At 38.3% G+C, this 25,904-nt stretch overlaps 2 protein-coding genes across 2 annotated transcripts in view; one reads left to right on the plus strand and one right to left on the minus strand.

Moving 5' to 3' along the window:
* DARS2 (aspartyl-tRNA synthetase 2, mitochondrial) overlaps positions 1 to 117 on the minus strand; it is a 39,199-nt gene extending 39,082 nt beyond the window's left edge. The window contains exon 1 of the mRNA XM_069065554.1: positions 3 to 117. The gene's annotated coding sequence lies outside the window, so the exon portion shown is untranslated. The remainder of the gene's footprint in view (positions 1 to 2) is intronic.
* CENPL (centromere protein L) lies at positions 93 to 25,878 on the plus strand. Its single transcript, XM_069065555.1, has 5 exons — positions 93 to 255; positions 6,370 to 6,545; positions 16,417 to 16,668; positions 17,112 to 17,654; positions 25,234 to 25,878. The coding sequence occupies exons 2-5, from the start codon at positions 6,372 to 6,374 to the stop codon at positions 25,303 to 25,305; spliced, it is 1,041 nt and encodes a 346-aa protein (XP_068921656.1). The 5' UTR covers positions 93 to 255; positions 6,370 to 6,371; the 3' UTR covers positions 25,306 to 25,878.
* Positions 25,879 to 25,904: the final 26 nt, after the last annotated feature.

A 25,904-nucleotide genomic window follows, 5' to 3' on the forward strand; every position in this document is an offset into this window, starting at 1 on the left:
ACGTCAGACCGGATTACGTTGCTCGCCTTTGCCTTTAGTAAAGATGGCGGGCGGCCAGGCGACTCGAGGCCCAAGGGGGAGGAGTAGGCGAGTACCGCGGGGGCGGGGTCGTAGTCTGGCCGCGCAGCCCGTCGGGAAACAATTTCAAACTGGGGCAGGGCCTCGCCTTCAGGATGCCGCCGATCTACCGGACCCGAGGTGATAGTTAAGTGGGTTAGCCGGCACCGGGGCCGCCCTGCCCTCGGCGGGCAGAAGGTAAGACACGGGAACGGAGCCCCGCCGCGGCTTGCGGCCCGTTGGGCCCCCCGGCAGGCGGCCGGGCTTTCCTTCAGCGCGCGCTCTTTCTGAGCCCTGGCCGTGGGCGGCGGTTTTGGCGGCCTTGGACCCAGCTCCTAGCTCTTCTGCCGCGATGACAGCGGCAGGGCCTAGGGGAGTAGGAGAGCCGATTGTTAAACCGCCTCCTTGTCGGGATCTCCGCCCAATGACAACTGTGCCCCCGCCCTGCTTCTGTTTTATTTTTTTTCCACTTTGTCCTCAGCACCTAGCCAGCACCTCGTACGTAGGTGCTTAGCACCCCTGTGTCCCCTTGGAATCCGCTCCCTCCGGCCCCGGGGCTGCCGAGTCCTCCCTGCTCGGACTCTGACTTTCCGTGGCCACGCTCCCAAACCTCCCCCTCTGTGCACTTTGGCTCCCGTAGCCCCCTTCACAGCAAGCACCCCCTCTTTACTGAGTCCGTCTGCAGGGTCCCTCCGCTGCCTGTGCTTGTCATCCCCTCCTGCCCCAGCTCCTTTGCCCTGTATTTGTGTCTCTCCGCCCTAGACTTATGCATCTGCCTGCCTTCTCCTTATTGTATTTAATTTTTGTCTCTGTGTCTCTAGCACCAAGGACAGTGTCTGGCATTCAGAGCCCGTCTCAGCCTAACGCCAGTCTGCCTTTCTAGCCATAGATAGCTCTCCTCCCTATGCTTGATGTGTTCTTCATTTCGATCAAACCAACCTACCTTCACTGCTTACACTGTGCCAAGAACGGAAGATGCAAATAGAAAAAATAAGCCAGTGTCTGCTCCCAAGGAGCTCACATTCTAATGAGGGAGACAAGGCAATCAGCTCTAAGTCAGATGGGAAAAAGTCCCATGACCCATAGGATGCAGCAGGAAAGCAGATATTGATGCTTCTTTAATGTAATTTCCTTTGGTAAAATCACATCAGTTTTTAATGTTGAACTATTTGAATGTGCCAAAGACTTTGGGGGCAAGAGCTTTCTTTTCTAGGTATTAAATAGTGCTGTCTTGTCACTGTCATTTTAAACTTCCTTCTGTTCGCTTCTGTGCATTTAAAAATGCTTCGTTGATTTTTTCTTTCTTTTCACATTGTTACCACTGACTCCTCCTTTATTTTCTTCTATTCACAAAATGTGAAAGTTCTTATCCCCAAAACTTGGATCTTATCAAACACTAGATTTCTGTGGTCATTTACTACTGTGTATTGTGAACCTAATCTATTCCACTGATCCACCACTCTATTTCTTAGCCAGTACCAGATTATTTTGATGGTTATTGTTTTCTAATATAGTTTGAAATCTGGTAGGCTGTCTTCCTTTGCATCTTTATTTCATTGATTTCCTTGATATTGCTGACCTTTTGGTCTTCCAGATGAATTTTGTTATTATTTTTTCCTAGCTCTGTAAAATAATTCTTTGGTAGTTTGATTGGTATGGCACTGAATAAATAAATAAATTTCTGTGGAATTGTCATCTTTATTATATTGGCTCAGCCTCCCCATGAGCAGTTAATATTTCTCCAATTGTTTAGGTCTGTCTTTACTTGTATGAAAATAATGTGTTTTGTAGTAGTGTTCATATGGTCCCTGGGTATATCTCGGCAGGTAGATCAATAAGCATTAGTTATTTATTTCTTGATGCTTCTTCATATCTTTTGACGATTTGTCAATAGGAGAATGCTTCTTATTCTTATAAATTTTAATCAGTTCCTCAATATCTTAAAATGAGATCTTTATCAAAGAAATTTGTCAGAAGTTTTTTCCCCCCTGCTTTTTGGAGAGGGGGGAGGGCTGGGCAATTGGGGTTAAGTGACTTGCCCAAGGTCATAGGGCTAGTAAGTGTTAAGTGTCTGAGGCTGGATTTGAACTCAGGTCCTCCTGTCTCCAGGGCCAGTGTTCTATTCACTGTGCCACCTAGACACCCCTAGAAGTTCTTTTTGAGACAGTTAGAAAGGAAGACTAAGGAGAGATACATGTTAGTTGGAGAGTAGCTTAGCAAATTATGGCAATGTAACGAAATATTATTGTGCATAAAAATGGTGAAAGGGACAGTTTTGGAGGGATGTGGGAGGATTTATATGAACAGCTACAGATCTAAGTGAGTAGAACCTGGAAAACAGTGAATATAGTAACAACATTGTAAAGTTGACCATCTTTGAAGGATTTAAGAATTGTTGAATATAGTAATGAACCATGATTCTAGAGTGGAGCATGTTATCTACTTCCTGACAGAAAAGTGATGCAAAATGCGACATATTTTTGGACATAGTTCAGGAATTTGTTTTGTTTGATTATGCATATTCATTAAAAGTGGTTATTTTTTCTTTTCTCTCTTTTTCTTTTTTGGGGGTGGTATAAAAGAAAGAAAAATAAATTGTAATTGACAAAATAAAATAAAATTAAAAAATGAATGAGTGGGAGTTTAGGCAAGATAGCTTAATGAATGTTAACTCCCCTGCAATACCTCAAAGAAGATATGAAAGAGTCAAAATCAAAATAAGAGGGGAATGGAAAAAATCCCTTGTAGGATAACTCTCCAAAACTAGCAGAACAAAGAATTAGTAATCAAAAAACATTATATAATGAATCCTACAGAATAAAAGAAAGTGAGAGAAAAATATTCATAAAGAAAGAATGACATTACAAAAGCACTATACCTTTAGAAGAATGAATGGGCACACTCTAAGACCCTCCAGAGAGAGTAGTTTACGATCACAAGAAGAAATACAGTGTGTAAGAATGAATTTTCAGAATTTCTACTTTGGTGTTTAGGGACAATTTTTAGATTTGTTGTTCTAGGTTTTTTATAGTTGCTCAGTTAATTGGTTTGTTCCTTCTCTCTTGTTGATGAAGGTATTTAGAGACAGATTTCCTCCTAAGGACTGCTGAATTAGCTGTAGCTTGCAAGTTTTGGTCTATTTTCTTATTATTGTCATTTTCTTTGAAGACATATTCTATTTGTTCTCATGTTTTATTCTTTGACCCATCAATTTTTAGGATTAAATTATTTAGTCTTCAGTTAATTTTAATTTTTCTCCTAAATCTCTTTGTTGAATATAATTCTGATCAGTAAAGAATGTATAGAGTGTTTCTACTTTTTTAGTGAGGTTTTTATACCCTAGGTCATGATCAGTTTTGATAAAGGTGCCATGTATGACTAGAAAAAGCAAAATTCCTTTTTTCCCCATTCAGTAATAGCCAGATATCTATTCTGTCTATTTTTCTGAGCTTCTCTGCAGGTCCTTAATTTCTTCCTTGTTTTATCTTTTTGTTGTATTTGTTTAGAACTGAAATATATATTTTTATATATGTATGTATACATGCATGTACCTATATATATGCATGTATACATATATGTGTAGATATATGTATGTGTATATATACACATAGAGAGAGAGAGAAACCCTTTGTCTTTTAAAAAAAATAATGGTTTTCATGGTGTAATAGTAATGGAATTTAAAGATCCCCCTCTATTGGCTTGGTTTTTGGATTGGATGTGTTAAAACCCAGAGCTTGTGAATCCCACTTGTGGGATGGACTTGTTGATGTGAAAGAGAAGGCTGAACTGGGAGGAGCTAGTGATGGAAATTTAGAGAGACACAAAAAAAGAGAGAGGCAGAACTTTTTGGAAGCAGAATCTTGGAGGCAGAGAGAGACTGAGAGGATTGCTGAGGGCCAGTTTGAATTGCCCAGGACTTTTGAGAGCTGCCACCCAGAGCTGCCAAGGACTGAGGAGACATGGCTGTTTTGCTGGTACTTTGTCTGTCTGTTTTGATGTTGTTTTGCCAGATTTGTCCACTGGTGAAGGACAGTGCTGTTGTTGCAGAGGTTCTGGAACCTTGCTGTTGGTTCAGAGCTCCTGAGACTGTTCTGCAGACAGAGAGTGAATTCTTGAAGACACTGGCAATGTATCTTGTGGCCTTGCTAGGATTTGTCTCCCCAGGAACAAAGATTGCTGAGAACTTGCCTTGGGTCAAGATGAAGAAAAGACCTCCTTTTGGGTATTAAATGCTATGCTTAAGCTTGTTGTAACTCTGGGGTAGATTCAATTGTGATCCAAGGGTGGGGAACTTTTGACCTTTTTGTGCTCTGTGATTGAACAAATGAATGTACTTTACTTATGATTGGAAACTAATCTCCATTTGAGAAGAGGGGCTTTGTGATGGACTAAATGAATGTACAGCCTAGGGGTGGAGTAGTATTTAGAAGAGGGGCTTTGTGATTGATTTAATGAATGTAATGTCCAGGGGTAGGGTAGTACTTGGAGATTATTGAATTACACTTGGTAAATATTGTATTTTGAATGATGTCATATTTTGATTTTCTCTGTTCTTAATTTTTCACTGAATAAAATGGAGAGCACCTATGCTGGCATTTTGAACCTTGGGAAGTTGCCTTTGCTTGGCATTACACATGGAGTGCGCAAATTCTTAAATTCTTTTGTTTTCTTGGTTAGGTGTTTCTGATATCTAACATCTCATTTTCTTCTATTTTTTCAGCCTTTTGATTTTGCTTTAATACTTCTTGCTATCTAATGAATCATTGTTTTTTATTTAGTCTATTATAAACTTTAAGGATTCCATTACTCAGGTAAGTTGATTTACTAAGCTACTTATTCCATTTTCAATCATTTCCTCTAAAGCTTTTATTTCACTATATTTTTTGGAAGACAAGGCAATTGGGGTTAAGTGACTTGCCCAAGGTCACATAGCTTAGTAAATGTGTCAAGTGTCAGAGGCCAGATTTTAACTCAGGTCCTCCTGACTCCAGGCCAGGGCTCTATTCACTGTGCCACTTAGCTGCCCCTATTGCACTTTTCTTTAAACCTCCAGTTTTACTTCTTCTCGGTATTCATGTAGTCCTTATGGGGAAAAAATCCATTTTTTTTCCTTGAATCTCTGCTTGTAGTTGTTAGTTGCTCACTATTCCTTTTTGTGTATCTCTGTATCTACAATAATTTTTGGTACTGGTTGTTGTTTTCTTTGAATTACTAATTTCTCCAGTTTAGTTCCTGAATTGGGCCTATGTTAGGGGTGAGTCATGGCCTCCTGCTATGCTTTTAGTAGGTTGTCCTGTTTGGTTTCTCCCTGGGTTCCTGAGAAGACCTCCAAATTCCGAGGTTAGTGTTCCTCTCCCCTCTCCCTAATACATCTTTGAGTTACAAAATTCAGGAACTTCAGGCCCTCTCTGGCATTTCAGGGCCAGGGTACTAGGGAACCTAGTGCCCCTGGGGCTTATCTGTTCTAGTGTGAGTGCTATTCTAGTTGCTGTCTTGCACTGGTCTCTACCCTGGCTCCTTCTGACCATCCTGGTGGCATCTGGAATTGGGTTTGCCTGTGCTGGTTCTGGCTTTGCTATTAGCCTAATTTTCTCTGTTCATGGACTTCAGGTTGACTTTTTGTGCTTTTATGGGTTGTAATAAGTCTTGGTGTTTTCTCATTGGTTTTCTTAATTATCAGTCAGTTTGGTATGAATTTCAGGTCTTTGCTGAAGTAGGTATGTGGGAACTGGATGGTCTTAGCCAAAAGTCTATTTAGATTACATGGTGAAGGAACTGTGGAAGAGTTTCATTATTCAGGTTTGTTGTTGTTTGGTCATTTTAGTTGTGTCTGACTCTTCATGATACCATTTGGGTTTTGTTGACAGAGATACTGGTTTGGTTTTCCATTTCCTTCTCCAGCTCATTTTACAGATGAGGAAACTGAGGCAAATTGGATTAAGTGACTTGCCTAGGGTCACACGGCTAGTAGGTGTCTGAGGCTGGATTTGAAATCATAAAGATATCCTCTGACTTCAGGCCCACCACTCTTATCTACTGAGCTACCTCACTTCCCATTTTTCAGGTAGGGAGAGCTTAGTTAAGAGGACTTCCAAGGTTTCTTTCATCTCTGAGATTCTAATCTTAAATGACTAATAGGAAATGGCTAGTGGACAATGTGTATGTGTTTTGTGTGTGTGGTGTATGTGTGTGTACATGTAAATGTGTCTATGTGTGTATATAATATGTAACATGTAAGTGTAGTTGTTGAATCTGTAAAAATGCATTAGAGTTTTAGTGTCTAAAATCAATATTATTTTTCTTTTTGTATAGTAATGGATTCATTGAATGTGCCAGAATTTACTCCAAAACACGGGGTACCGCCAAGGCTTAGAGATTACTTTACCGGTGCCAGCCCTTTTCAAAGACAACAAGCATCAGTCAGAAAACATACTCCATTTGGTCAGACACCATGTCGAAGGAAAATTCCTCTGTGCTCACCTTTGCAAGTAAGCTTTATATAGTCTTTATTTCTTGCTTCGGGGATCCATGGTTATCATATCAGCTAGATTTTTTTTTTTTAACCATTGCGTATTGTGGCGTCTTCAGATCTTAATAAATGATTTCATATCTTTCTGTGGACAAAAATAGGTCATCTGCTGGCTAGCTTTTGGGTTATCAATGTAATAGCTCCCATTTTTATAGTGCTTTGAAGTTTTCAAAATAGTTCAATCATAACAACTCAGAGATAGTGCCATCATTTGAAGAACCTCTGATTTTCAGGCTACTTTTTTTTTTTCCAGCAGGTTTTTTCTGCTCTAGGCCTCCCTGCTTTTTTGCCTGGTAACCTGTTCCTTTTCTGTAACCTACATAACTAACTAGAAAAATCGAGTCCACAAACACTTACTAATCAGTTATAATGTACCAGGCACATTGTTAGTCCCTGGGGATCGAAAGACAAAAGTGAAAACATTCCTCACCCTCTGGAAGCTTATGGTCTAGCCAGACTAAATGTACATATACTGAATGCCCATAAAGTGATTTTGTGGGGAGGGTACAGCATCAGGGAAGGCTTCATGTAAGAGAGATTTTTACAGGCCCGGAAGATGATGCTGTGGCTCACAAAGGCCCAGACAAGGCCTGATCAATGTTGGGGCAAGTTGACCCACCAACCACAAAGGCTACTGCCAGGCCTGTCACTGCAGGTCTGGGTCTGGATGGAGCAGGGTAAGACTCAAATGCAGGGCCCCTGGTAGGGGCAGCAGCTACTCCTGGGACTACCAATCCACAGCCTAGAAATTTAAAAAGCCTCTACCTGGACCTCCAGGGACCAGGATGGCAGAGCAAACCCAGGCTGCTCCAATCCCCTGCTCTGACCCTGAAAACATAGTAATTATTGCCCCAGGACAAAACCTTAAACAGTAAAGGCTTGGGAACCCTAAAGGAAGGGCGTGCCTAGGACCCTGCCTCAAAATGGGTGAAAAGCAGACTGCAAAGACAAAGACTCTGGAGTCTTACTATTGTGAGAGGGAGAAACCAAATTCAGAGGGAGACAGTGTTGACTCCACACCCACAGCTGAAGCCTCAACAGGAACTGGTCTCAAGCACAGGAAGCATTCTTAGATGAGCTCAAAAGGAACTTTGAAAACCAAATGAGAGAGATGGAAGATAAAACGAATAATTCTTTTAAAATCAAAATTGCAAAATTAGAAAAACATTACAATGAAGAAAACAGCTCCTTAAAAAGAAAAATGTGTGATATGGAAAAGGAGCTCCAAAAACTACTGGAGGAAAATAATTCGCTAAAAACTAGAAACTGAAGCCAGTAACTCTATGAGGAATCAAGAATTAGTCAAACAAAATATCAAGAATGAAAAATTAGAAAAAGAGGTAAGATATCTCAATGGAAAAATAACTGACCTAGAAAACAAATCCAGGAGAGATAATCTGAGAATCATAGGCCTACCAGAAAATCATGATGAAAAAATAAGCCTGGACAACATCTTCCAAGAGCTCATCAAGTAAAACTGCCCTGAGATACTAGAACCAGAGGGTAAAATATAAATCGAGAGAATCCAGCAGTTACCTCCTGAAAGAGATCCCAAATTGAAAAGTCCGAGAAATGTTGTGGCCAAACTCCAGAACTACCAGGTAAAGGAGGAAATACTACAAGTGGCCAGAAAGAAACAATTCACATCTTGTGGAGCCACAGTGAGGATGGCACAGGATCTGGCAGCCTCTACACTGAAAGAGTGGAGGAATTGGAATACAATTTTTTGCAACGCAAAAGAGCTCGGGTTACAACCAAGGATCACATACCCAGCGAAATTGAACATATTCTTCCATGCAAGGAGATTGTCATTCAGTGCTATAATGGATTTTGAGACCTTCCTGATGAAAAAGCCAGAGCTCAATGGAAAATTCAACCTCCAGTTAAGAGATGCAAGAAAGACATAGAAAGGTGAACAAGGAAAACACACACACACACACACACACACACACACACACACACACACACCCTGTTATTTAATAAGAGTAAACTGTTTATAGACAAGTGGAGGGTATGGTTATAAATTATACAACATGATGATTAAAAAAACCTTATTAAGGGCTACAAAGGCACTGCAATGGAAGAAGAGGAAAAAATGAAGCGGAAAAGGGTAAATTATGCCACACAAAGAGGCATAAAAACAATATAGTAGAGAGAAAGAAGGGAGGGAGATGAGTATTATATGATCTTTTCCTTCATTGGTTCTGGTGCAAGGAGGGAATAACACAACCAGTTAAGTATAGGACTCTATCGAGAAGAGACACAAAACATATCATAATAGAGGGAAAGAGGGGGGGGGGAGAGGAGCTTTGCATGAGATCTGTTCCTGTCAATCTTGGTTTGAAGAAGAAATAACATACTACATTAAGTATCAAAATCTATCATGTCCTACAGGCAGTAGGAGGGGGGAAGGGGTTGAGGGGGGGGTGGTTAGAAGGGAGGGAAGAAGTAAGGGGGAAGAGGAGCTGATAAGAAGGGAATACTGAGGGAGGTCGTGGTCAAAAGGAAAACTCAAGGAGGGGAAGGGAGAAGGGGAGAAAAATAAAAGCATAAACGGGAGGGAATAGGATGGAGGGAAAGAGACAGATGGTAATCATAACTGTGAATGTAAATGGGATAAACTCTCCCATAAAATGAAGGTGGATAGCAAAATGGATTAAAAACCATAATCCTACAATATGTTATTTACAAGAAAAACATCTGAAACAGAGGGATACACACAGGGTAAAGGTAAAAGGCTGGAGTAAAATATATCATGCCTCAGCTAAAGTAAAAAAGGCAGGGGTAGCAATCCTTATCTCAGATAAAGCAAAAGCAAAAATTGATCTAATTAAAAGAGATAAAGAAGGAAACTATATCCTGCTAAAAGGCACCATTGAGAATGAAGCAATATCATTAATTAACATATATGCACCAAGTGGTATAGCATCCATATTCCTAGAGGAGAAGGTAAGGAAATAAGAGGAAGAAATAGATAGCAAAACTATACTAGTGGGGGACCTTAATCTACCCCTCTCTGAACCTGATAAATCCAACCTCAAAATAAACAAGAAGTTAAGGAGATGAATAGAATCTTAGAGAGGGTAGGTATTATAGATCTCTGGAGAAAATTGAATGGGGATAAAAAGGAATATACCTTCTTCTCAGTGGTACATGGCACATACACAAAAATCGACTATGTACTAGGACATAAAAACCTCACTAAGACATAAAAAAAATTCAGTGCAGAAAGGCAGAAATATTAAATGCATCATTCTCAGATCATGATGCAATAAAAATCATATGCAATAAAGGGCCATGGAAAGATAGACTAAAAACTAATTGGAAACTAAGCAGTTTAATCCTAAAGAATGAGTGGGTCAAACAAGAAATTATAGAAACAATCAGTAACTTCATTCAAGAGAATGACAATAATGAGACGACATACCAAAATTTGTGGGATGCAGCAAAGGCTATTCTTAGGGGGAGTTTTATATCCCTGAGTGCATACATGAATAAATTAGAGAAAAGGGAGGGCATTGAGTTAGGCATGCAATTGAAAAAGCTAGAAAAAGAACAAATTGAAAATCTGCAATTAAATACTAAATTAGAAATAATGAAAACCAAAGGAGAGATTAATAAAATTGAAATTAAGAAAACTATTGAATTAATAAATAAAACTTAAGAGCTGGTTTTATGAAAAAGCCAATAAAATTGATAGACCCTTAGCCAATATGATAAAAAATAAGAAAGAAGAAATCTAAATTATGAGTATCAAAAATGAAAAGGGTGAATCTCCCTCCAAAGAAGAGGAAATTAAAACAATAATTAAGAGTTATTTTGCCAAATTATGTACGCATGAATTTGACAATCTTAGTGAAATGGATGAATGTTTACAAAAATATAAGCTGCCCAGATTAACTGAAGAGGAAGTAAATTACTTAAATAACCCCACTCAGAAAAAGAAATTGAACAAGCCATCAGTGAACTCCCTAGGAAAAAATCTCCAGGGCCAGACGGATTTATTAGTGAATTCTGTCAAACATTTAAAGAACAATTGATTCCAATACTCTACAGACTATTTAGGAAAATTAGTGAAGAAGCAGTCCTACCAAATTCTTTTTATGATACAAACATGGTACTGATACTTAAATCAGGAATAGATAAAATAGAAAAAGAAAATTATAGACCAATTTCCCCCATTAATATAGATGCAAAAATTTTAAATAAAATATTAGCAAAAAGACGACAGCAACTTATCACAAGAATAATACACTTTGATCAGGTAGGATTTGTTCCAGGAATGCAAGGATGGTTTAATATGTATATATTAAAGCAATCAGGGTTAAGTAACTTGCTTAAGGTTACATGGCCAGTTATTATTATTTTTGTGTGGGTGCCGAGTATTGGAGGCCAGAACCGATCCCAGGTCTCCTGACACTGGGGCAGGCGCTCTTACTCACTGTTCCACCTGGCTGCCCCTAAGCAATTGGGATTAAGTAACTTGCTCAAGATTACACAGCCAGTTATTTTGTGTGGGTGTTAAGTATCTGAGCCCAGAACTGAACCCAGGTCAAGGATGGTTTAATATTAGGAAAATGATCAGTTTAATGGATCATATCAGCAATAAAACTAGCAGAAACCACATGATTATCTCAATAGATGCAGAAAAGGCTTTTGACAAAGTACAACATCCATTCCTATTAAAAACACTGGAAAGTATAGGAATAAACGGAGCCTTCCTTAAAATAATAAGTAGTATCTATTTAAAGCCATCAGCAAGTATACGCAATGGGGATAAGCTAGAAGCATTTCCAATAATATCAGGGGTGAAACAAGTGTGTCTACTATCACCCCTCTTATTTAATCTGGTACTAGAAGTAGACATTATAAAATATTTGGGAATCTACCTGCTAAAACAAACTCAGGACCTATATGAACACAACTATAAAACACTTTTCACATAAATAAAGTCAGATCTAACTAATTGGAAAAACATCAATTGCTCATGGTTGAGTTGAGCTAATATAATAAAAATGACAATCTTACCTAAATTAAATTATATATTTAGTGCCATACAAATCAAATTACCAAAAAAAAAAATAGTAACAAAATTCATTTGGAAGAACAAAAGGCCCAGAATATCAAGGGAATTAATGAAAAGAAATGCTAGGGAAGGTGACCTAGCTATACTAGATTTTAATCTGTATTATAAAGCAGCAGTCATCAAAACTACTTGGTAATGGCTGAGGAATAGAGCAGTGGATCAATGGAATAGATTGGCTACACAAGACTCAGCAGCCAATGACTATAATAATCTACTCTTTGATAAACCCAAAGACCCCAATTTTTTTGGGATAAGAACTCACTATTTGACAAAAACTGCTAGGAAAACTGGAATACTGTATGGCAGAATCTGGGCATAGACTGTTATCTAACACCGTATACCAAAATTAAGTCTAAATGGGTGCATGACCTAGGTATAAAGGCTGACACTGTACACAGTCTGGGAAAGCAAGGAATAGTTTACCTGTCAGATTTATGGAGAGGGGAAGACTTCATGAACAAACAAGAATTAGAGAGCATTATAAAATGCAAAATGGATAACTTTGATTATATGAAATTGAAAAGCTTCTGTACAAACAGTCAATGTAAACAAGATTAAGAGGAAAGTGGGAAATTGGGAAAGAATTTTTATAACCAATATCTCTGATAAAGGCCTCATTTCTAAAATATACAGAGAATTGAGTAAAATCTATAAGAATACAAGTCATTCCCCAATTGATAAATGGTCAAAGGATATGAACAGGCAGTTCTCAGAGGAAGAAATTCAAGACATCTATAAGCATATGAAAAAATGCTCTAAATCACTATTGATTAGAGAAATGCAAATCAAAACAACTCTGAGGTACCATATCTCACCAGTCATATTGACTAAGATGACAAAACAGGAAAATGATAAATGCTGGAGAGGATGTGGAAAAATTGGAACACTAATACATTGCTGGTGGAGTTGTGAACAGATTCAACCATTCTGGAGAGCAATTTGGAACTATGCCCAAAGGGCTATAAATAATTTCATATCCTTTGACCCAGAAATACCACTTCTAGGGTTGTATCCCAAAGAGATCATAGAAGCAGGAGGAAGACCCATATGTACAAAAATATTTATAGCAGCTCTTTTTGTGGTGGCAAAGAATTAGAAATCAATGGGATGCCCATCAATTGGGGAATGGCTAAACAAGTTAGGATATATGAATGTAATGGAATACTATTGCACCATAAGAAATGAAGAGCAGATGGACTTCATATTTACCTGGAGGGGCTTATACGAACTGATGCTGAGTGAGAAGAGCAGAACCAGGAAAAATTTGCACACAATTACAGATACAACGTATGTGTGATGACCAACTTTGATAGACTGGACTCTTCTCAGAAATGCAGGGATGTAAGTAAACTCCAAAAGACTCATGATGGAGAGAGATGTCTGCATTCAGAAAAAGAACTAGAAAGAACAGAGTTTGAATGCAGATTGAAGCAAAAAAAATAAAAGATTCTTGAACTGAATATTGAAGGAAACTAAGAATTCTAAGAGATGGTGGGTGGTTTCAGTCTAGGTAGGAGCAACAGCCAGTGCAAAGGCCTGGAGGTAGGAGATGGGGTTTCATGTCTAAGAAGCAGTGAGAAGGCCAGTTTGGTTGAATTATAGTATATAGGAGAGTCATTGTAATAAGAGCAGAAATGTATGTTAGAGCCAAGTTGTGAAGGCCTTTAAATGCTGCTACACAGAAATGTTTATATTTATTAAAGAGGTAATAGAGATGCATGAATTTGTACTTAAAATCATCTTTGGCCCTTGAGTGGAGGATATATTAGAGTAGGGAGATAGGAACAAGGCAAGGGAACCACTATGAAGGCTATATTGCAACAGTCTAGGTAAAGGCCTGAATTAGAATAGTTAACTATTTGAATGGAGAGAAAAGATGTATTTAAGATGTTGTGGAGAAATGTACTACAAGATTTGGCAAATGATATGTGAGGAGGGGAAGAATTAGGAGTCTAGGATGACACTGAGATTGTGAACCTGAATAACTGGAAGAATGGTACTATCCTAGACAGAAAAGAAAGAAAGAAAGAAAATTTTGGGAGAGTGGTGAGTTTGAAGGGAAAGATATCAAATGATGTGTTACTGGAGCTCAGGAGAAAGATTAGGGCAGTAAATAAAGATATGGAAGTCATTAGTGTAGTCATGATAATCAAACTCGTTAGCTATTCAGATCACCAACAGAGAGCATGGAGAGAAAGGAGAAGATGTCCCAAGGCATGGCTTTGGGGTATATCCACAGTTAGGAGGCATGATATAGAAGATGAACCAGCAAAGGAGACTGAGACTGAGAAGAAACAATCAGATGGGAGGGGAACAAAAAAGAGCACTGTGATGAAAACCAAGAGAGGAGGGAGTATCCAGGAGGAGAGGATGTTCAACTGTGTCTTAAGCTGCAAAGAGGTCAGAAAGATAAAGATTGAGAAAGACTATCAAATTGGGCATTTAGGAGATCATGAGTGACTTTGGAGAGTGTAGTTTCAGTTGAACAGTGAGTTTGGAAGTCAGATGGTAAAGGGTTGAGAAGTGAGAGGAGATGAGGTATAGGCATTTAGTGTAGACAGCTTTTTCTAGGAGTGCATCTGAAAAAGGAAGGAGAAATATAGTAGGATGATGGCATTTTCAGCTGAAGAAATTAAAGCTGTAATCATTTGAAAAATGTTCTTAATCACTATTGATTAGAGAAATGCACATTAAAACAACTTTGAGGTGCCAAATCACACCGACTGTCAGATTGACTAACATGACAAAACAGGAAAATGATAAATGTTGGAGAAGATGTGGGACAATTGGAACAATAATGCATTGTTGGTGGAGTTGTGAATTAATCCAACCATTTGTATCAGCAATGCCATATTCACAATACCTATGGAGATTACAAATATGCTGATATAATTATCCATTACAAAATACGTCATGCTTGCCATATGGGGAAATAAACTAGAAAATTTATTAAGATACCAAAAGACTGAGTCCCAAAACCAGAAAGTGAAAGCCATCAGAGTAGTTATGATATTGGCACAGGTAGATAAAGTAGAAAGCACCCACATTTTCAAGCCTTTAAAACAGAACAGGCTACCTCAGGCAAAGGTCCTCCTCTCCCCACTCACAGCAACCACCCAGCGTCCGGGAAGCGCGCTCCCAGCAGCTCCAGCCCCTGGCAGTCCTTAGCAGAAATTCTGGCTAAGTCAAAAAGGGCTTTGCGCTGCCGCTGCCTCTGCTGCTGCTGCCGCAGTCGCCACCACCGCCAGCCACCGCAGGAACGCTAGCTTGGCTTCCGCTTCCTCTTTCTCCGCCCCTTCCTGCTACGTCAGCAAGTCCAACGGGGCATGGAAGATCTTTAAATCCCATAACCCTTACACCATTCTGGAGAGAAGTTTGGAACTATGTCCAAAATTGTGTATACCCTTTGTTTGACCCAGCGACACCACTTCTAAGTCTGTATCCCAAAGGGATCATAAAAATGGGAAAAGGGCCCATATGTACAAAGATATTTATAGTAACTTGTGGTAGCAAAGAATTGGAAATTGAGGGGATGCCCATCAATTGGGGAATGACTGAACAACTTGTGGTATATGAATGTAATGGAATATTGTGCTATAAGAAATAACGAGTAGGCAAATTTCAGAAAAACCTGGAAAGACTTACATAAACTGATGCTGAGTGAATGGAGCAGAATCAGGAGAACATTGTACACAGTAACAGCAGCATTGTGTGATGACCAACTTTGATAGACTTAGCTCTTCTTAGCAATCTAAGACAATTTCAAAAGACCCATCACAGAAAATGCTATCCACATCCAGAGAAAGAACTGTGGAGTCTGAATGCAGGTAGAAACATACTGTTTTCTCTCTTTTTTTTCTTTCTTGTGGCTTTCCCCTTTTGTTCTGATTCTTCTTTTACAGTATGACTAATGTGGAAATATGTTTAATATAATGTGTATGTATAGCCTATATCAGATTGCTTGCCATCTTGGGAGGGGGAAGAGTAGGAGGGAAGGAGAAAAAAATTTGGAATGTTGAAAACTATCTTTACATGTAATTGGAAAAAATAAAATACTATTAAGTGGGGAAAAAAAGATTGTACCAGTTTAATTTCATTAGCTCTTCAATAAAATGCCAACATAACTCTTCTTAATGTAATTATTTTGTTTTTTGTAATATTTTTTCCTATTTTTCTTGAAAATCGGTAATCACAGAATATCTAAAGAGCTTTTGAAATCTTCACTTTTAAAACATAGCTATGTAAATATGTATATAGTTAGTCTGTTATCTGTATTGTTTGCCTATATAAACACTACAGTACTAAATATTAATTTAAAGTTCTTTTCTAATTTATTTCTCACAATATTAATATGTTAGATTTTACATATGACTCAATTGAGAACCAGGAATTTGGTCATATACATCTTTTTGATTAATCTTCTCTAAGTGCAGTTAGGAGCTACTATTGTAAATGCTAAGTTGAACCTGTGGGTATAAGTGGGAAAGCTAGGTTGTAAGAAGAAAAAAATACAATTATGTGTTGAGCATCTACTTTTTACTTGTAGGGAAAACAGGAAAGAGTGGGAAAGGTTAAAGGAAGGAATTGTGAAAAGGACTGTCTATGGTAGCAGTGGTAAATTGCTATCAGTACTTTTCAGAAACCATAAGTTAATTATCTTGGGATTAGAATACATAAAGTCTTAAACACTAAGATAAAATCTCCCCTTATATTTTAAAAAACTTAATGTCTCTCTTGATTTTAGGAAAACGTTGACCCACAAAAGATTGACTTTCTTCTGCATAAACAGTGGACCTTATATACTCTGACTCCCATGTATGGGTTCTCCTACACTAATCTTAAAAAGTATTCTATACTTCTGAAGTGTTTCCTTGCTGCTGAAAAGCAAAAAGGACTGGCTGTGGAAATAGGAGAGGATTTTAATTTCAAAGTGACTTTCTCCACTCTCTCAGGAATGAAAGGAACACACCGGGACCCTGCAGCATTTCTTGTACAGGTATGAGATATATTTGTATATATTTTTTACATATATCTAGAATTAATGACTGAACAGAATGTGTAGATAGCTGAGTGATTTTAATTTTCCACTTAATTTAGCAATTTTTAGTTGTATGTTTTCCAGCTTTAGATGTATGATTTTCCAACCCATTTCCTGTTATTTCTTAATTTAGTAATTTGCAAAAGTTTGATTTTTATTTTGACAAATTTAGTCAACTTATATCTCTGTATTCTTCTTTTGTGCTTTATTCAGTTTCATTTCTGCTGCCCTCTTATACCTTCCTGCCTGATGCTTAATGTTTCACTCCTGTTAATTGAAGATATTTCTTCAGTTCCTGACAAAGTATTTCAGTTGTTATAATCAAAGCAAGTTAAGAGAAATAGGAATTTGTAAGTAAGTAGTTGCACTTGAATATTTTTATGTATTTTTTTCTCTCACAGATTGTATCCAAATCCCAACTGTCATCAAAGAATGCAGAAGATAAAGTGGTATGGACAGGTTGGTTTTGCTGTGTGTATGGAGGTAGTTTTCTGGAGAATGTGCCAGATGATTTTACTTGTCTACCTTTGTTCCTTGCAAATGGGGCAGAGTCTAATACAGCCTTAATTGGAACTTGGTTTCAGAAAACCTTTGACTGTTGCTTCACTCGATTAACAATTAGTGCATTCAATCTTTCCTGGATGGCTGCTATGTGGACTTCATGTAATCTGGAACATTATGGGGCTGCTACAGAATTGCTTTGGTCTGTACCCTGTAGCCCTCAGCGTTTGGACATTTCTTATGCAATAAATCCTGAAGATGCAAAAGCTTTGTGGGACAGCATCCACCAAACACCTGAGGAGATAACACAGGAGGAGGTTGACCTATTCATAGACTGCCTTTGTTCACATTTTCACAGACATTTCAAAATCCATTTGTCAGCTACAAAATTGGTCTGTGTGTCAACATCTGTAGCTTCTGCACATACTGATGGGAAAATAAAGGTTAGTTTGAGCAATTAAACTAGAATTAGTTTTGCTTTACGATATAGTTTGTAAAGTAAATGGCAATTAAATTTTTCCAATTAGCAATAAGAAAAGTGAAAAAAAATCATTTAAGTGTAAGTATGAGATAATCTTAATAATTTATTTGCAAAGAGGATGACTTTATTATACCATTGTACATAATATACTTTTATTTCATTGATAAATTATGCCCGAGTCCTAGCTGTCCCACTTAATTTTTATGCTGCTTTAAGGTTTGCAAAGTCTTTTACATATATTATCTCATTTGATGATTCTCATAACAGATCTAGCCATTTTATAGATGAGAAAAACTGAGACAGGTTATGTGACTTGTCCAGAATCACACAGCTAGTGAGTATCTGAGACTGCCTTTAATTCACCCTATCCATTGTGCCATCCAGCTGCCTATGGACAAATCAATTAGCTTGTCTGAGCCTCTGTTTCCTTCAGTATAAAACAGGACACTAGATAGGGAGCCAGAAGTCCTGACACTGATATTGTGCAGCTCTCTGGCTTTGAATGTATCATTTCACATATCTGGGCCTTGGTTTTGCCTTCTGGATAAGGGGTTATTACTCTTTTTAGTGGTTTGGATGTCTTTGATACTTTGGTGAAGCCTGTGGGCGCCTTCTCAAAATAAAGTTTGTAAGTGCTTAAAATAAAATGTATGAGATTTCAAAGGAAACCACTTCTGTTGAAATGTAGTTAACAAAATATTAGAAGAAAAGCACAAGTTCACAGACCTAAGGTTAAGACTAGATATCCAAAAGGTCTTTGCTAGTGGTCAGTCCTATGATTTTATATTCCTATGATCCTATATGAAAAAAGACTAACTACAGGTAAAAAGGTAAGCCATGTCCTATGTATTGAAATCCATATCATCTATGAGAAGAAAATTTGTCTGTTCAAATGCCATTTACAGATTGTATTATAATAATACCTAGTTTTTATATAGTGCTTTAAGGGTTATAAAGTACTTTACAAATACCTCATTTTATCCTCATCACAATTCCAAGATTGTGAAGGGAGATGCTATTATGATCCCCATTTTACAGATGAGGAAACTAAGGCAGACAAAGGTTTAAGTGACTTGCCCAGGGTCCCACAGCTAGAAAGTTTCTAAGGCCAGATTTGAACTCAGGTCTTCCTGACTCCAAGTTCAGCATTCTATCCATTGAGTCACCTAACTACCTCAAGTAACAAGGTAAGTTATTAAGGCTTAAAAACTGTTAGGAATTTAATCATGAGTTTTAAGTTTGGACTTCAGCCATAATGTGTGATATAAGTTGGCATAGAACCCAAATGAGCTTAAACACTTTTATTATGTGATAGCAATTTTAACTGCTAAAAGCTTCCACTTTTTGTCCTTTTTGTTTTGTTTCTTTGAAGTGCTCTTTTTTGGGGGGTAGGGTAGGGAGACTGGGTCTCCCTGTCTCCCATAGGCTGGAAGTTCAGGGCCAACTCATGGGCAGATCCCAGTGTTGATTGGTACAGAAGCTTTGTTCGTCCCACTTAGGTCGTTTTACCCTTCTATAATGATAAAAAAAAAATTAATAAAAAAATAATAGCTAACATTTGTATACTATCTACTATGTGCAGGCATTTTGCTAAGGCTTTACAAATATTTTCTCATTTGACTTTTTTTCACAACAACCCTTTGAGCTAGGGTGGTGTCATTTTCCCCATTTTACAGATGAGGAAACTGAGGGTAACAGAGCTAAAGTGACTTGCTCAGGGTAACACAGCTAGTAAGCATCTGAAGCTGGATTTGAAATTGGGTCTTCCTGACTCCAGGCCTGAACGTCTATCCAATCTTTCCACTTCACCATCTAGCTACCCTTAGTATGCTCTTTGCTTACCATATTAATGTTAGATACATTGTGGATTTGTCATCCTCATTAGTCCTATTCCACTTAAATGATTATAGGCATTGGCCACCACACCTGACCCTAGAGTTCTTGATAGCTGAAGTTGCTAGATACATGATCCTTGGAGAGATGAGGTGTTTCTGTAGATTTAAAATAATCTGACCAAAAATTAGGCTACAATAGAAACTTTCTGACACTGATGCTTATACCAGAAACCATTCACCTTAAAGTGTCACAGAATCTCAGAGGTGGAAGTAGCCTCAGTTAGCATACAGTCTAAATTGAAGAGGAATCCCTTCTGTAAATCTCCACTTACAAGTCTCTAATGAAGGGGAACCTGCTATGTCCCAAGACAGTATTTCAGTTTGAGACGGTTCTAATTGTTAGGAAACCTTTTGTTATGTGTTACTAAAATCTGCCTATTTACAGTTTACACTCATTGGCCTCAGCAGTGGGTAGAGCTGGGTGAGATAAAGCTCTCTTTCACTTGATAACTCTTCAGGCATGCTTCTCCTTTCCCCTCTGCCAGTTTAAACCTTTTCCAGTTTCTTTAACCTGTGGTTACCATACTTTGGAAACACTAGTTTATAGTTGTCTTCTAAACTGTACTTCCCAGATATGAAGATGGTATTGCAGATGGGGGCCTGTGTATAGCTGAGCACAATGGGATCGTCCCCCTCTTTTTTGTAGACGCTATGCTTCTCTCTTAATGTTACCTAGCAGCATTGCTGGCTGCCGAGTCATGCCGTTTCCTCTTCGTGAAAATCTCGAGCTCTTTTTCAGAACTGTTATCTAGCCAGGCCTTCTCCATTCCATACTTGTGACGATGATTTTTTTTTTAAGCAATCGGGGTTTAGTAACTTGCTCAAGGTTACACGGCCAGTTATTTCTGGATGTGGTGCTGAGTATCTGAGACCGGATTTGATCCAGGTCATCCCGACACTGGAGCCGGTACTCTTACTCGCTGAGCCACCTGGCCGCCCCTAAGCAATTGGGGTTAAGTAACTTGCTCAAGGTTACACGGCCAGGTGTTTCTGGGTGGGTGCTGAGTGTCTGAGCCCGGGATTCGATCTCCAGGTCTTCTCAACACTGGAGCCGGTGGTCTTACTCGCTGTGCTACCTGGCCGCCCGACGATGATTTTTTTTAACCCATTTAATCCTGTTACATTTCATCTTCTTTGATTTGGCCCATCTTTCGATTTAGATCCTTTACCTCCCATGTTTTAGCTCTCATTCTCAACTTCCTGTCAAGTGCAAATTAGGCATTCTATTAAATCATTAGTAAAAATGCCAGATAGCATATGGTCATAGAAAAAGTGGTATACCCCACTCATGACCTTCTTCCAAATTGAAAACTCCCTGTTAATGACTACTGTTTGGGTATAGTCATGTAACTCATTTAGATTCCATCAGAATATTCAAATAATAGCCCAGTGATCCCAAGCCTTTTTGAGTATGAACGTATTTAAGTGTCACATGTGACAGCAGTTGTATTATTAATATCTATTAAGAAAATACTATGAATTCAGTAATGTTTTAAACTTATTGATAACTGTACCTACCTTCATTTGAAAACTTGTAATGTATTTATACATGAAACATTAGTCTGCTGAAGTTATCTAGTTAAACAACCATTTATTTTGTGCCTCCTGTTTGCAAAGACCAGGGAAGCAAAGATAGTTATCATCCTCATCATCATAAAATAGCATTTATAATATATCTTCAGGTTTGCAAAGTGCTTTTCATATATTATCTTCTTTTATCCTCACAACAATCTGTGAGATAGGTGTTATTATTTATATTCCCATTTTACAGATGAGGAAAATGAGGATGAAAGAGGCTAAACAATGAAAAGTCATCTCTGCCCTCAAGTGGCTTATATCCTTCTGGGGGATACAACATGAAAATAAGAAGGAAGATTTGAGGAATGATAAAGCACTGACAATTAGAAGAACCAAGAAAGACGTCCTTGTAGGAGTTTGTATTTGAGATGAGCCTTGATTTGAAGGATACTCAAGTATTCCAAGAGGTTCAAGTGAGAAGGGTATGCATTTTAGGCATAGCAGCAGGAAATGGCAGGCTGAGTTCAGGGAACAGCAAGTTGGCCAGCTGCTAGGCTGAATGTCAAGTGTGTAAAGGGGAAGTAATAGGAAATGAATCCAGAAGTTGAGCTGGAGCCCAGTTGTGAAGGCTTTTAATTGACAGGCTAAGGATTTTGTATTTTATCCTATAGGTAATAGGCAACCACTGAAGCTTCTCATTTAGGCAGTGACATTGCGAGACCTGTACTTCCAATACTTTTGGCAATTTGTGGAGGATGAATTGAAGAGGGAAGAGTGCTTCTTTATGATTTGTGGATCTCTCACCAGAACTCAGCAATACCCAGGGTTTCATGGCTCACAAGATTAAGAACCTCTAATATAGCCCACATTTGGAGCACAAGTAAAGCCTGAGAAACTGTTAAATATTTTGCTGAAATCTAGGTATATTACATCCACCGCATTCCCCAGATCAGGCCACTAGGTGGGACAGTGGATGGAACGTTGGACTTGGCAAAAGCAAGAGCTGAGTTTGAATCCTGCCTCAGATACTCGCCAACTTTGTGACCCATGGCAAACCATTTAACTTGTCTCAGACTCAGGTTCCTTATATGTAAAATGGTGATAACCTTAGTTAACATTAGAAATATTAGCTATTATTACTACTACTGCTAGTATAGCCATTATGTCAAGAAATGAGGTCTGGTGAGACCTCATGGTTTTTAATGAAACTGTGCTGCCTCTGAATTTACCCTACTTCCCTTTTAAAATGCTCACATATGTAATCAGTCTACAGAAGGCGTTCATTTCAGCCAACAAACATTTATTAGGTGACTACTGTGTGTTAGGTACTGGAGAAACAAAGACAAAAGTAGTCTCGAATTTTTCCAGGAATAAAACCAAACTCACTGATCTATTCTTTACAGACTCCATGCTTTTCACTCATTTTGGTAATTGGGACATTTGCTCTTCTCCAGTCTTGTGAGATTTTTCCCATTTTCCACCATCCTTTAAATAACACTGACAGTGGTTCAATAATCACATAATTATGATGATGCCAAAGCTAATAGAATTAGAGATTTAGAGCTGAGAGAGCCCATAGAGGTCATCTAATCCAGGACCTTTATTTTATCGGTGAGGGAAGGAAGGCCCAGAAATGTTAGGTCACTTGTCTGAGGTCATGCAGATAGTAAGTGGCAGAACCAGGCTTCAGACTCAGGTCCTCTTATTTTAAATAGAGCATTTGTTCCACTGTACAATAAAAGTAATAATTCTAAGGCTTGCAAGCTTTTATGTACATATACTGTCTTAAAAGTCAGTGCATTTTTACAGTTATTTAAAAAAAAAAGAAAGCTTAATCTGCACTAAGATTTTTGGGACACCTTGTATTTACTCATTGTAGCATAATGGTGATCATAGTTTAGATCTTGAAGGGAACTTACAACCCTGTGAGAGGTTGGTACTTCAGCTATTCTTTCCATTTTATAGATGAGCAAACCAAGACTCAGAACTATTAAGTGACTTGCTTGTGATACTTCTAGTAATGTACCAGACTTGGGGTCCCTGTGCTCTTTCCATTTATATCATGTTGCATCTCTAAGTGTACAAGTACTTTTATCGCTCTGGGCAGTGTGGTTGAGTGGAAAGTACCCTGGCTCTGTTGTTAGAGGAGCTGGGTTTGAATCCTGAGTCTGATGGCACATCACCTAACCTACTTGGGTCTCAGTGTTCTCATCTATTGAATGAGAAGTTTGAACTCGATGACTTCTAGGTTCCTCTTGGCTCTAAATCTCTGATCCTGTGACTTAAGATTTGCAGGACCTGTTTGTTTATGTGCTTTATTAATGCTTTAATCACAATACTGTCATTTTTCAATTATATCCCCCTTCTTGTTCTGATAGATACTCTGGTAAAAAAAAGAAATGCAGTTAAACAGAACAGACCCCCACAATGAACTTGTACAACAGCATCTGCGGTTTTTTTTGGTTTGTTTTTTTATGAGGCAATCAAGGTTAAGTGACTTGTCCAGGGTCACAATCAGTAAGTTTCAAGTGTCTGAGGCCTGATTTGAACTCAGGTTCTCCTGACTCCAGGGCCAGTGCTCTATATATAGTACCACCTACTGACCCAACAGTAACTGCTTTTATCTGTATCTCTAGCCCATCTCTGCTCTCCAAAGGGGAGAGTTAGGATATGAGATAGAGAAGGGTCATTTAGGTTCTCCCACCATCTTTTCACTTAATTTGGGTTTCAACTCCCTCTTCACCATTTCTATTTTATCTTTCCCTGTCTGAAGGTGTGGTAGGACAAAAAAAGAGAAAAGTAAGGGTTGAAACATTCTGTCATCTCTCCAGTGTCCATTAATATCAAATTGTCCCTACTGAGAAGTGTTCTTTGTCTTGCTTAGATTTTTCTCTTGCCCTGAATGTTTTTTTAGAAACCTATATTTCCCATTGTATTCATCACCAGCCTCAAGTCATTTTGAGCTGACCTGTATTGCTTCTGACACTCCTTTTATGAAAGTATTACTCTTTTGCATTCTTCCTCAACTGCTCTTTCATCTTCTGTAAGTCTTTCAAAAGTCTAAACTGTACAATGAATATCCTGACTATCGTTTGCTAGGCAGCTCATTTTCTTCTTCATCAGAATCTGACTTCCTATTTCTGTGATGCTGTCTCCATTTGAGAAGTGGAGGGATAAGAGTCAACAAAGCCAAGAAACTTTCTGTGAATAATCAGAAACTGAAGTAAAGGGTTGCCATTTCCAAAATGGTCTTTTCCTCTCTGATTCCCTTTTACTACAGACAGTACTTTTTTCCTTAGAAGGAGATCCTTGCTTTAACTATATCTCCCTTTTTCCACTGCATCTTGTGTGAGGAGTTCACCTCAACCTTTTTAAGCTATGCCTCTCAGTTACCAGCATAGACTGAGCTGTTTTGGCTTCTACATCAGAAGTGGTGCATGCTCCTAAGATCACCAGATCTTTTTATACAAACTGGTTAGTCATCTTGTACTTGTGAAGTTGATTTTTTTGTACACAAGTGTAAGAATTTATATGTATTTTTGCTTAGTTTCATTAGATTTAGTGCTCTAGCCTATTGAAATATTTTTGTATCTTGAATCTGTCATTTAGTTTACATATCTCTTCTAGCTTTATGTCATCTGAAGATTTGATTAATGTGCCATTTATTATTTTATCCAAGTCATTGGCAAAATGTTGGGACAGTACAAGGCTAACACAGATCCTTGGGCTTCTGCGCTGGAGAGCTTCTGCCCTGTTGACAATGAACCATTGACAACTACTCATCCCATTTGCCTATCCCTTCATTAGGCCTCCTTTTTCTTTCAGGATAGCTTTACACAAGCGCTTGCAGGCACACACATGTGCACGCGCGCACACACACACACACACACACACACACACTTTATAGAGGAAGAAGGATTTTCCCATGGTCACACATAAAATGGAATGTCTAGCAGCAGGAATCATGCATAAAAAATAATGTTGTTTACCTCTAGTTTGTTTAATGATAATAACATTCTAGCAATCAATGTGATGTGAAATTGGTATTATAATTTTAAATCAAATAAACTGCTTTTTGACATACTTCTTTTGCTATAATTTAACCTTAAACATTTCTGTCTTTTGCAGATTCTTTGTAGCAAATATCTGATTGGAGTATTGGCATTTCTGACAGAACTGGCAATTTTTCAAATTGAGTGACATTGTGTGGACTACACATTGTGGATTGATTATATGCTCTTTGGCTGAGATGGGCCAGGTGTGTGAGCTGTGCCATTGCCCGAAGGGGCCATAGCTTTTCACATCCATCGTGGTGCCTGAGGAGTGGTCTCAGCTGGGAAGTTAACAAGGAGCCAGAAGAATGAGAAAGCTGCAGTGGCTGTTACAGGCAGGTGCTGGTTTGTTAGACAAGATGCCTTCAATGCCACCTTCTAGCACTGCTGGAGATTGCTGATTTTCATTGTATATCACCCTTTTTAATTTAATTTAAAGTCCTCTTAAAATTGGTGTGGGACACTAAAACAAGTCTTTCTAATTACATATGAAAGCCTAAGCCCAGTTAGCATCTTAGACTCATCTAGTTAGTTTTGTCCATTAAAAAACTTGCCCTAGACATTTTAATTCATTTTCCTGGAGTGCAACAAAAAGCATTTGCAGAGGAAAAGCAAGAGGGATTAGATTAATGTGTAAAACTTTGGCTGCTAATCCGTTTTTATTTTGTAATGACTTCAATTATTTTTCACTGTTGAAATAAATAAGCATATTTTAATATGACGTAAAGGGTTTGTTTTTAAAATGCT

The sequence above is a fragment of the Petaurus breviceps genome, unplaced genomic scaffold, assembly GCF_028583685.1.
Source record: "Petaurus breviceps papuanus isolate PSGF00001 unplaced genomic scaffold, PetGlider_PUasm1.0 90692, whole genome shotgun sequence".
NCBI lineage: Eukaryota > Metazoa > Chordata > Mammalia > Diprotodontia > Petauridae > Petaurus > Petaurus breviceps.

Bases quoted from the DNA above. Each gene is read 5' to 3' on its own strand.
- CENPL (XM_069065555.1), top strand. From the start codon at position 6,372: ATGGATTCATTGAATGTGCCAGAATTTACTCCAAAACACGGGGTACCG. The intron at 6,546-16,416 runs GTAAGCTTTATA...TCTTGATTTTAG, and splicing joins CTCTGTGCTCACCTTTGCAA to GAAAACGTTGACCCACAAAA. The intron at 16,669-17,111 runs GTATGAGATATA...TTTCTCTCACAG, and splicing joins CTGCAGCATTTCTTGTACAG to ATTGTATCCAAATCCCAACT.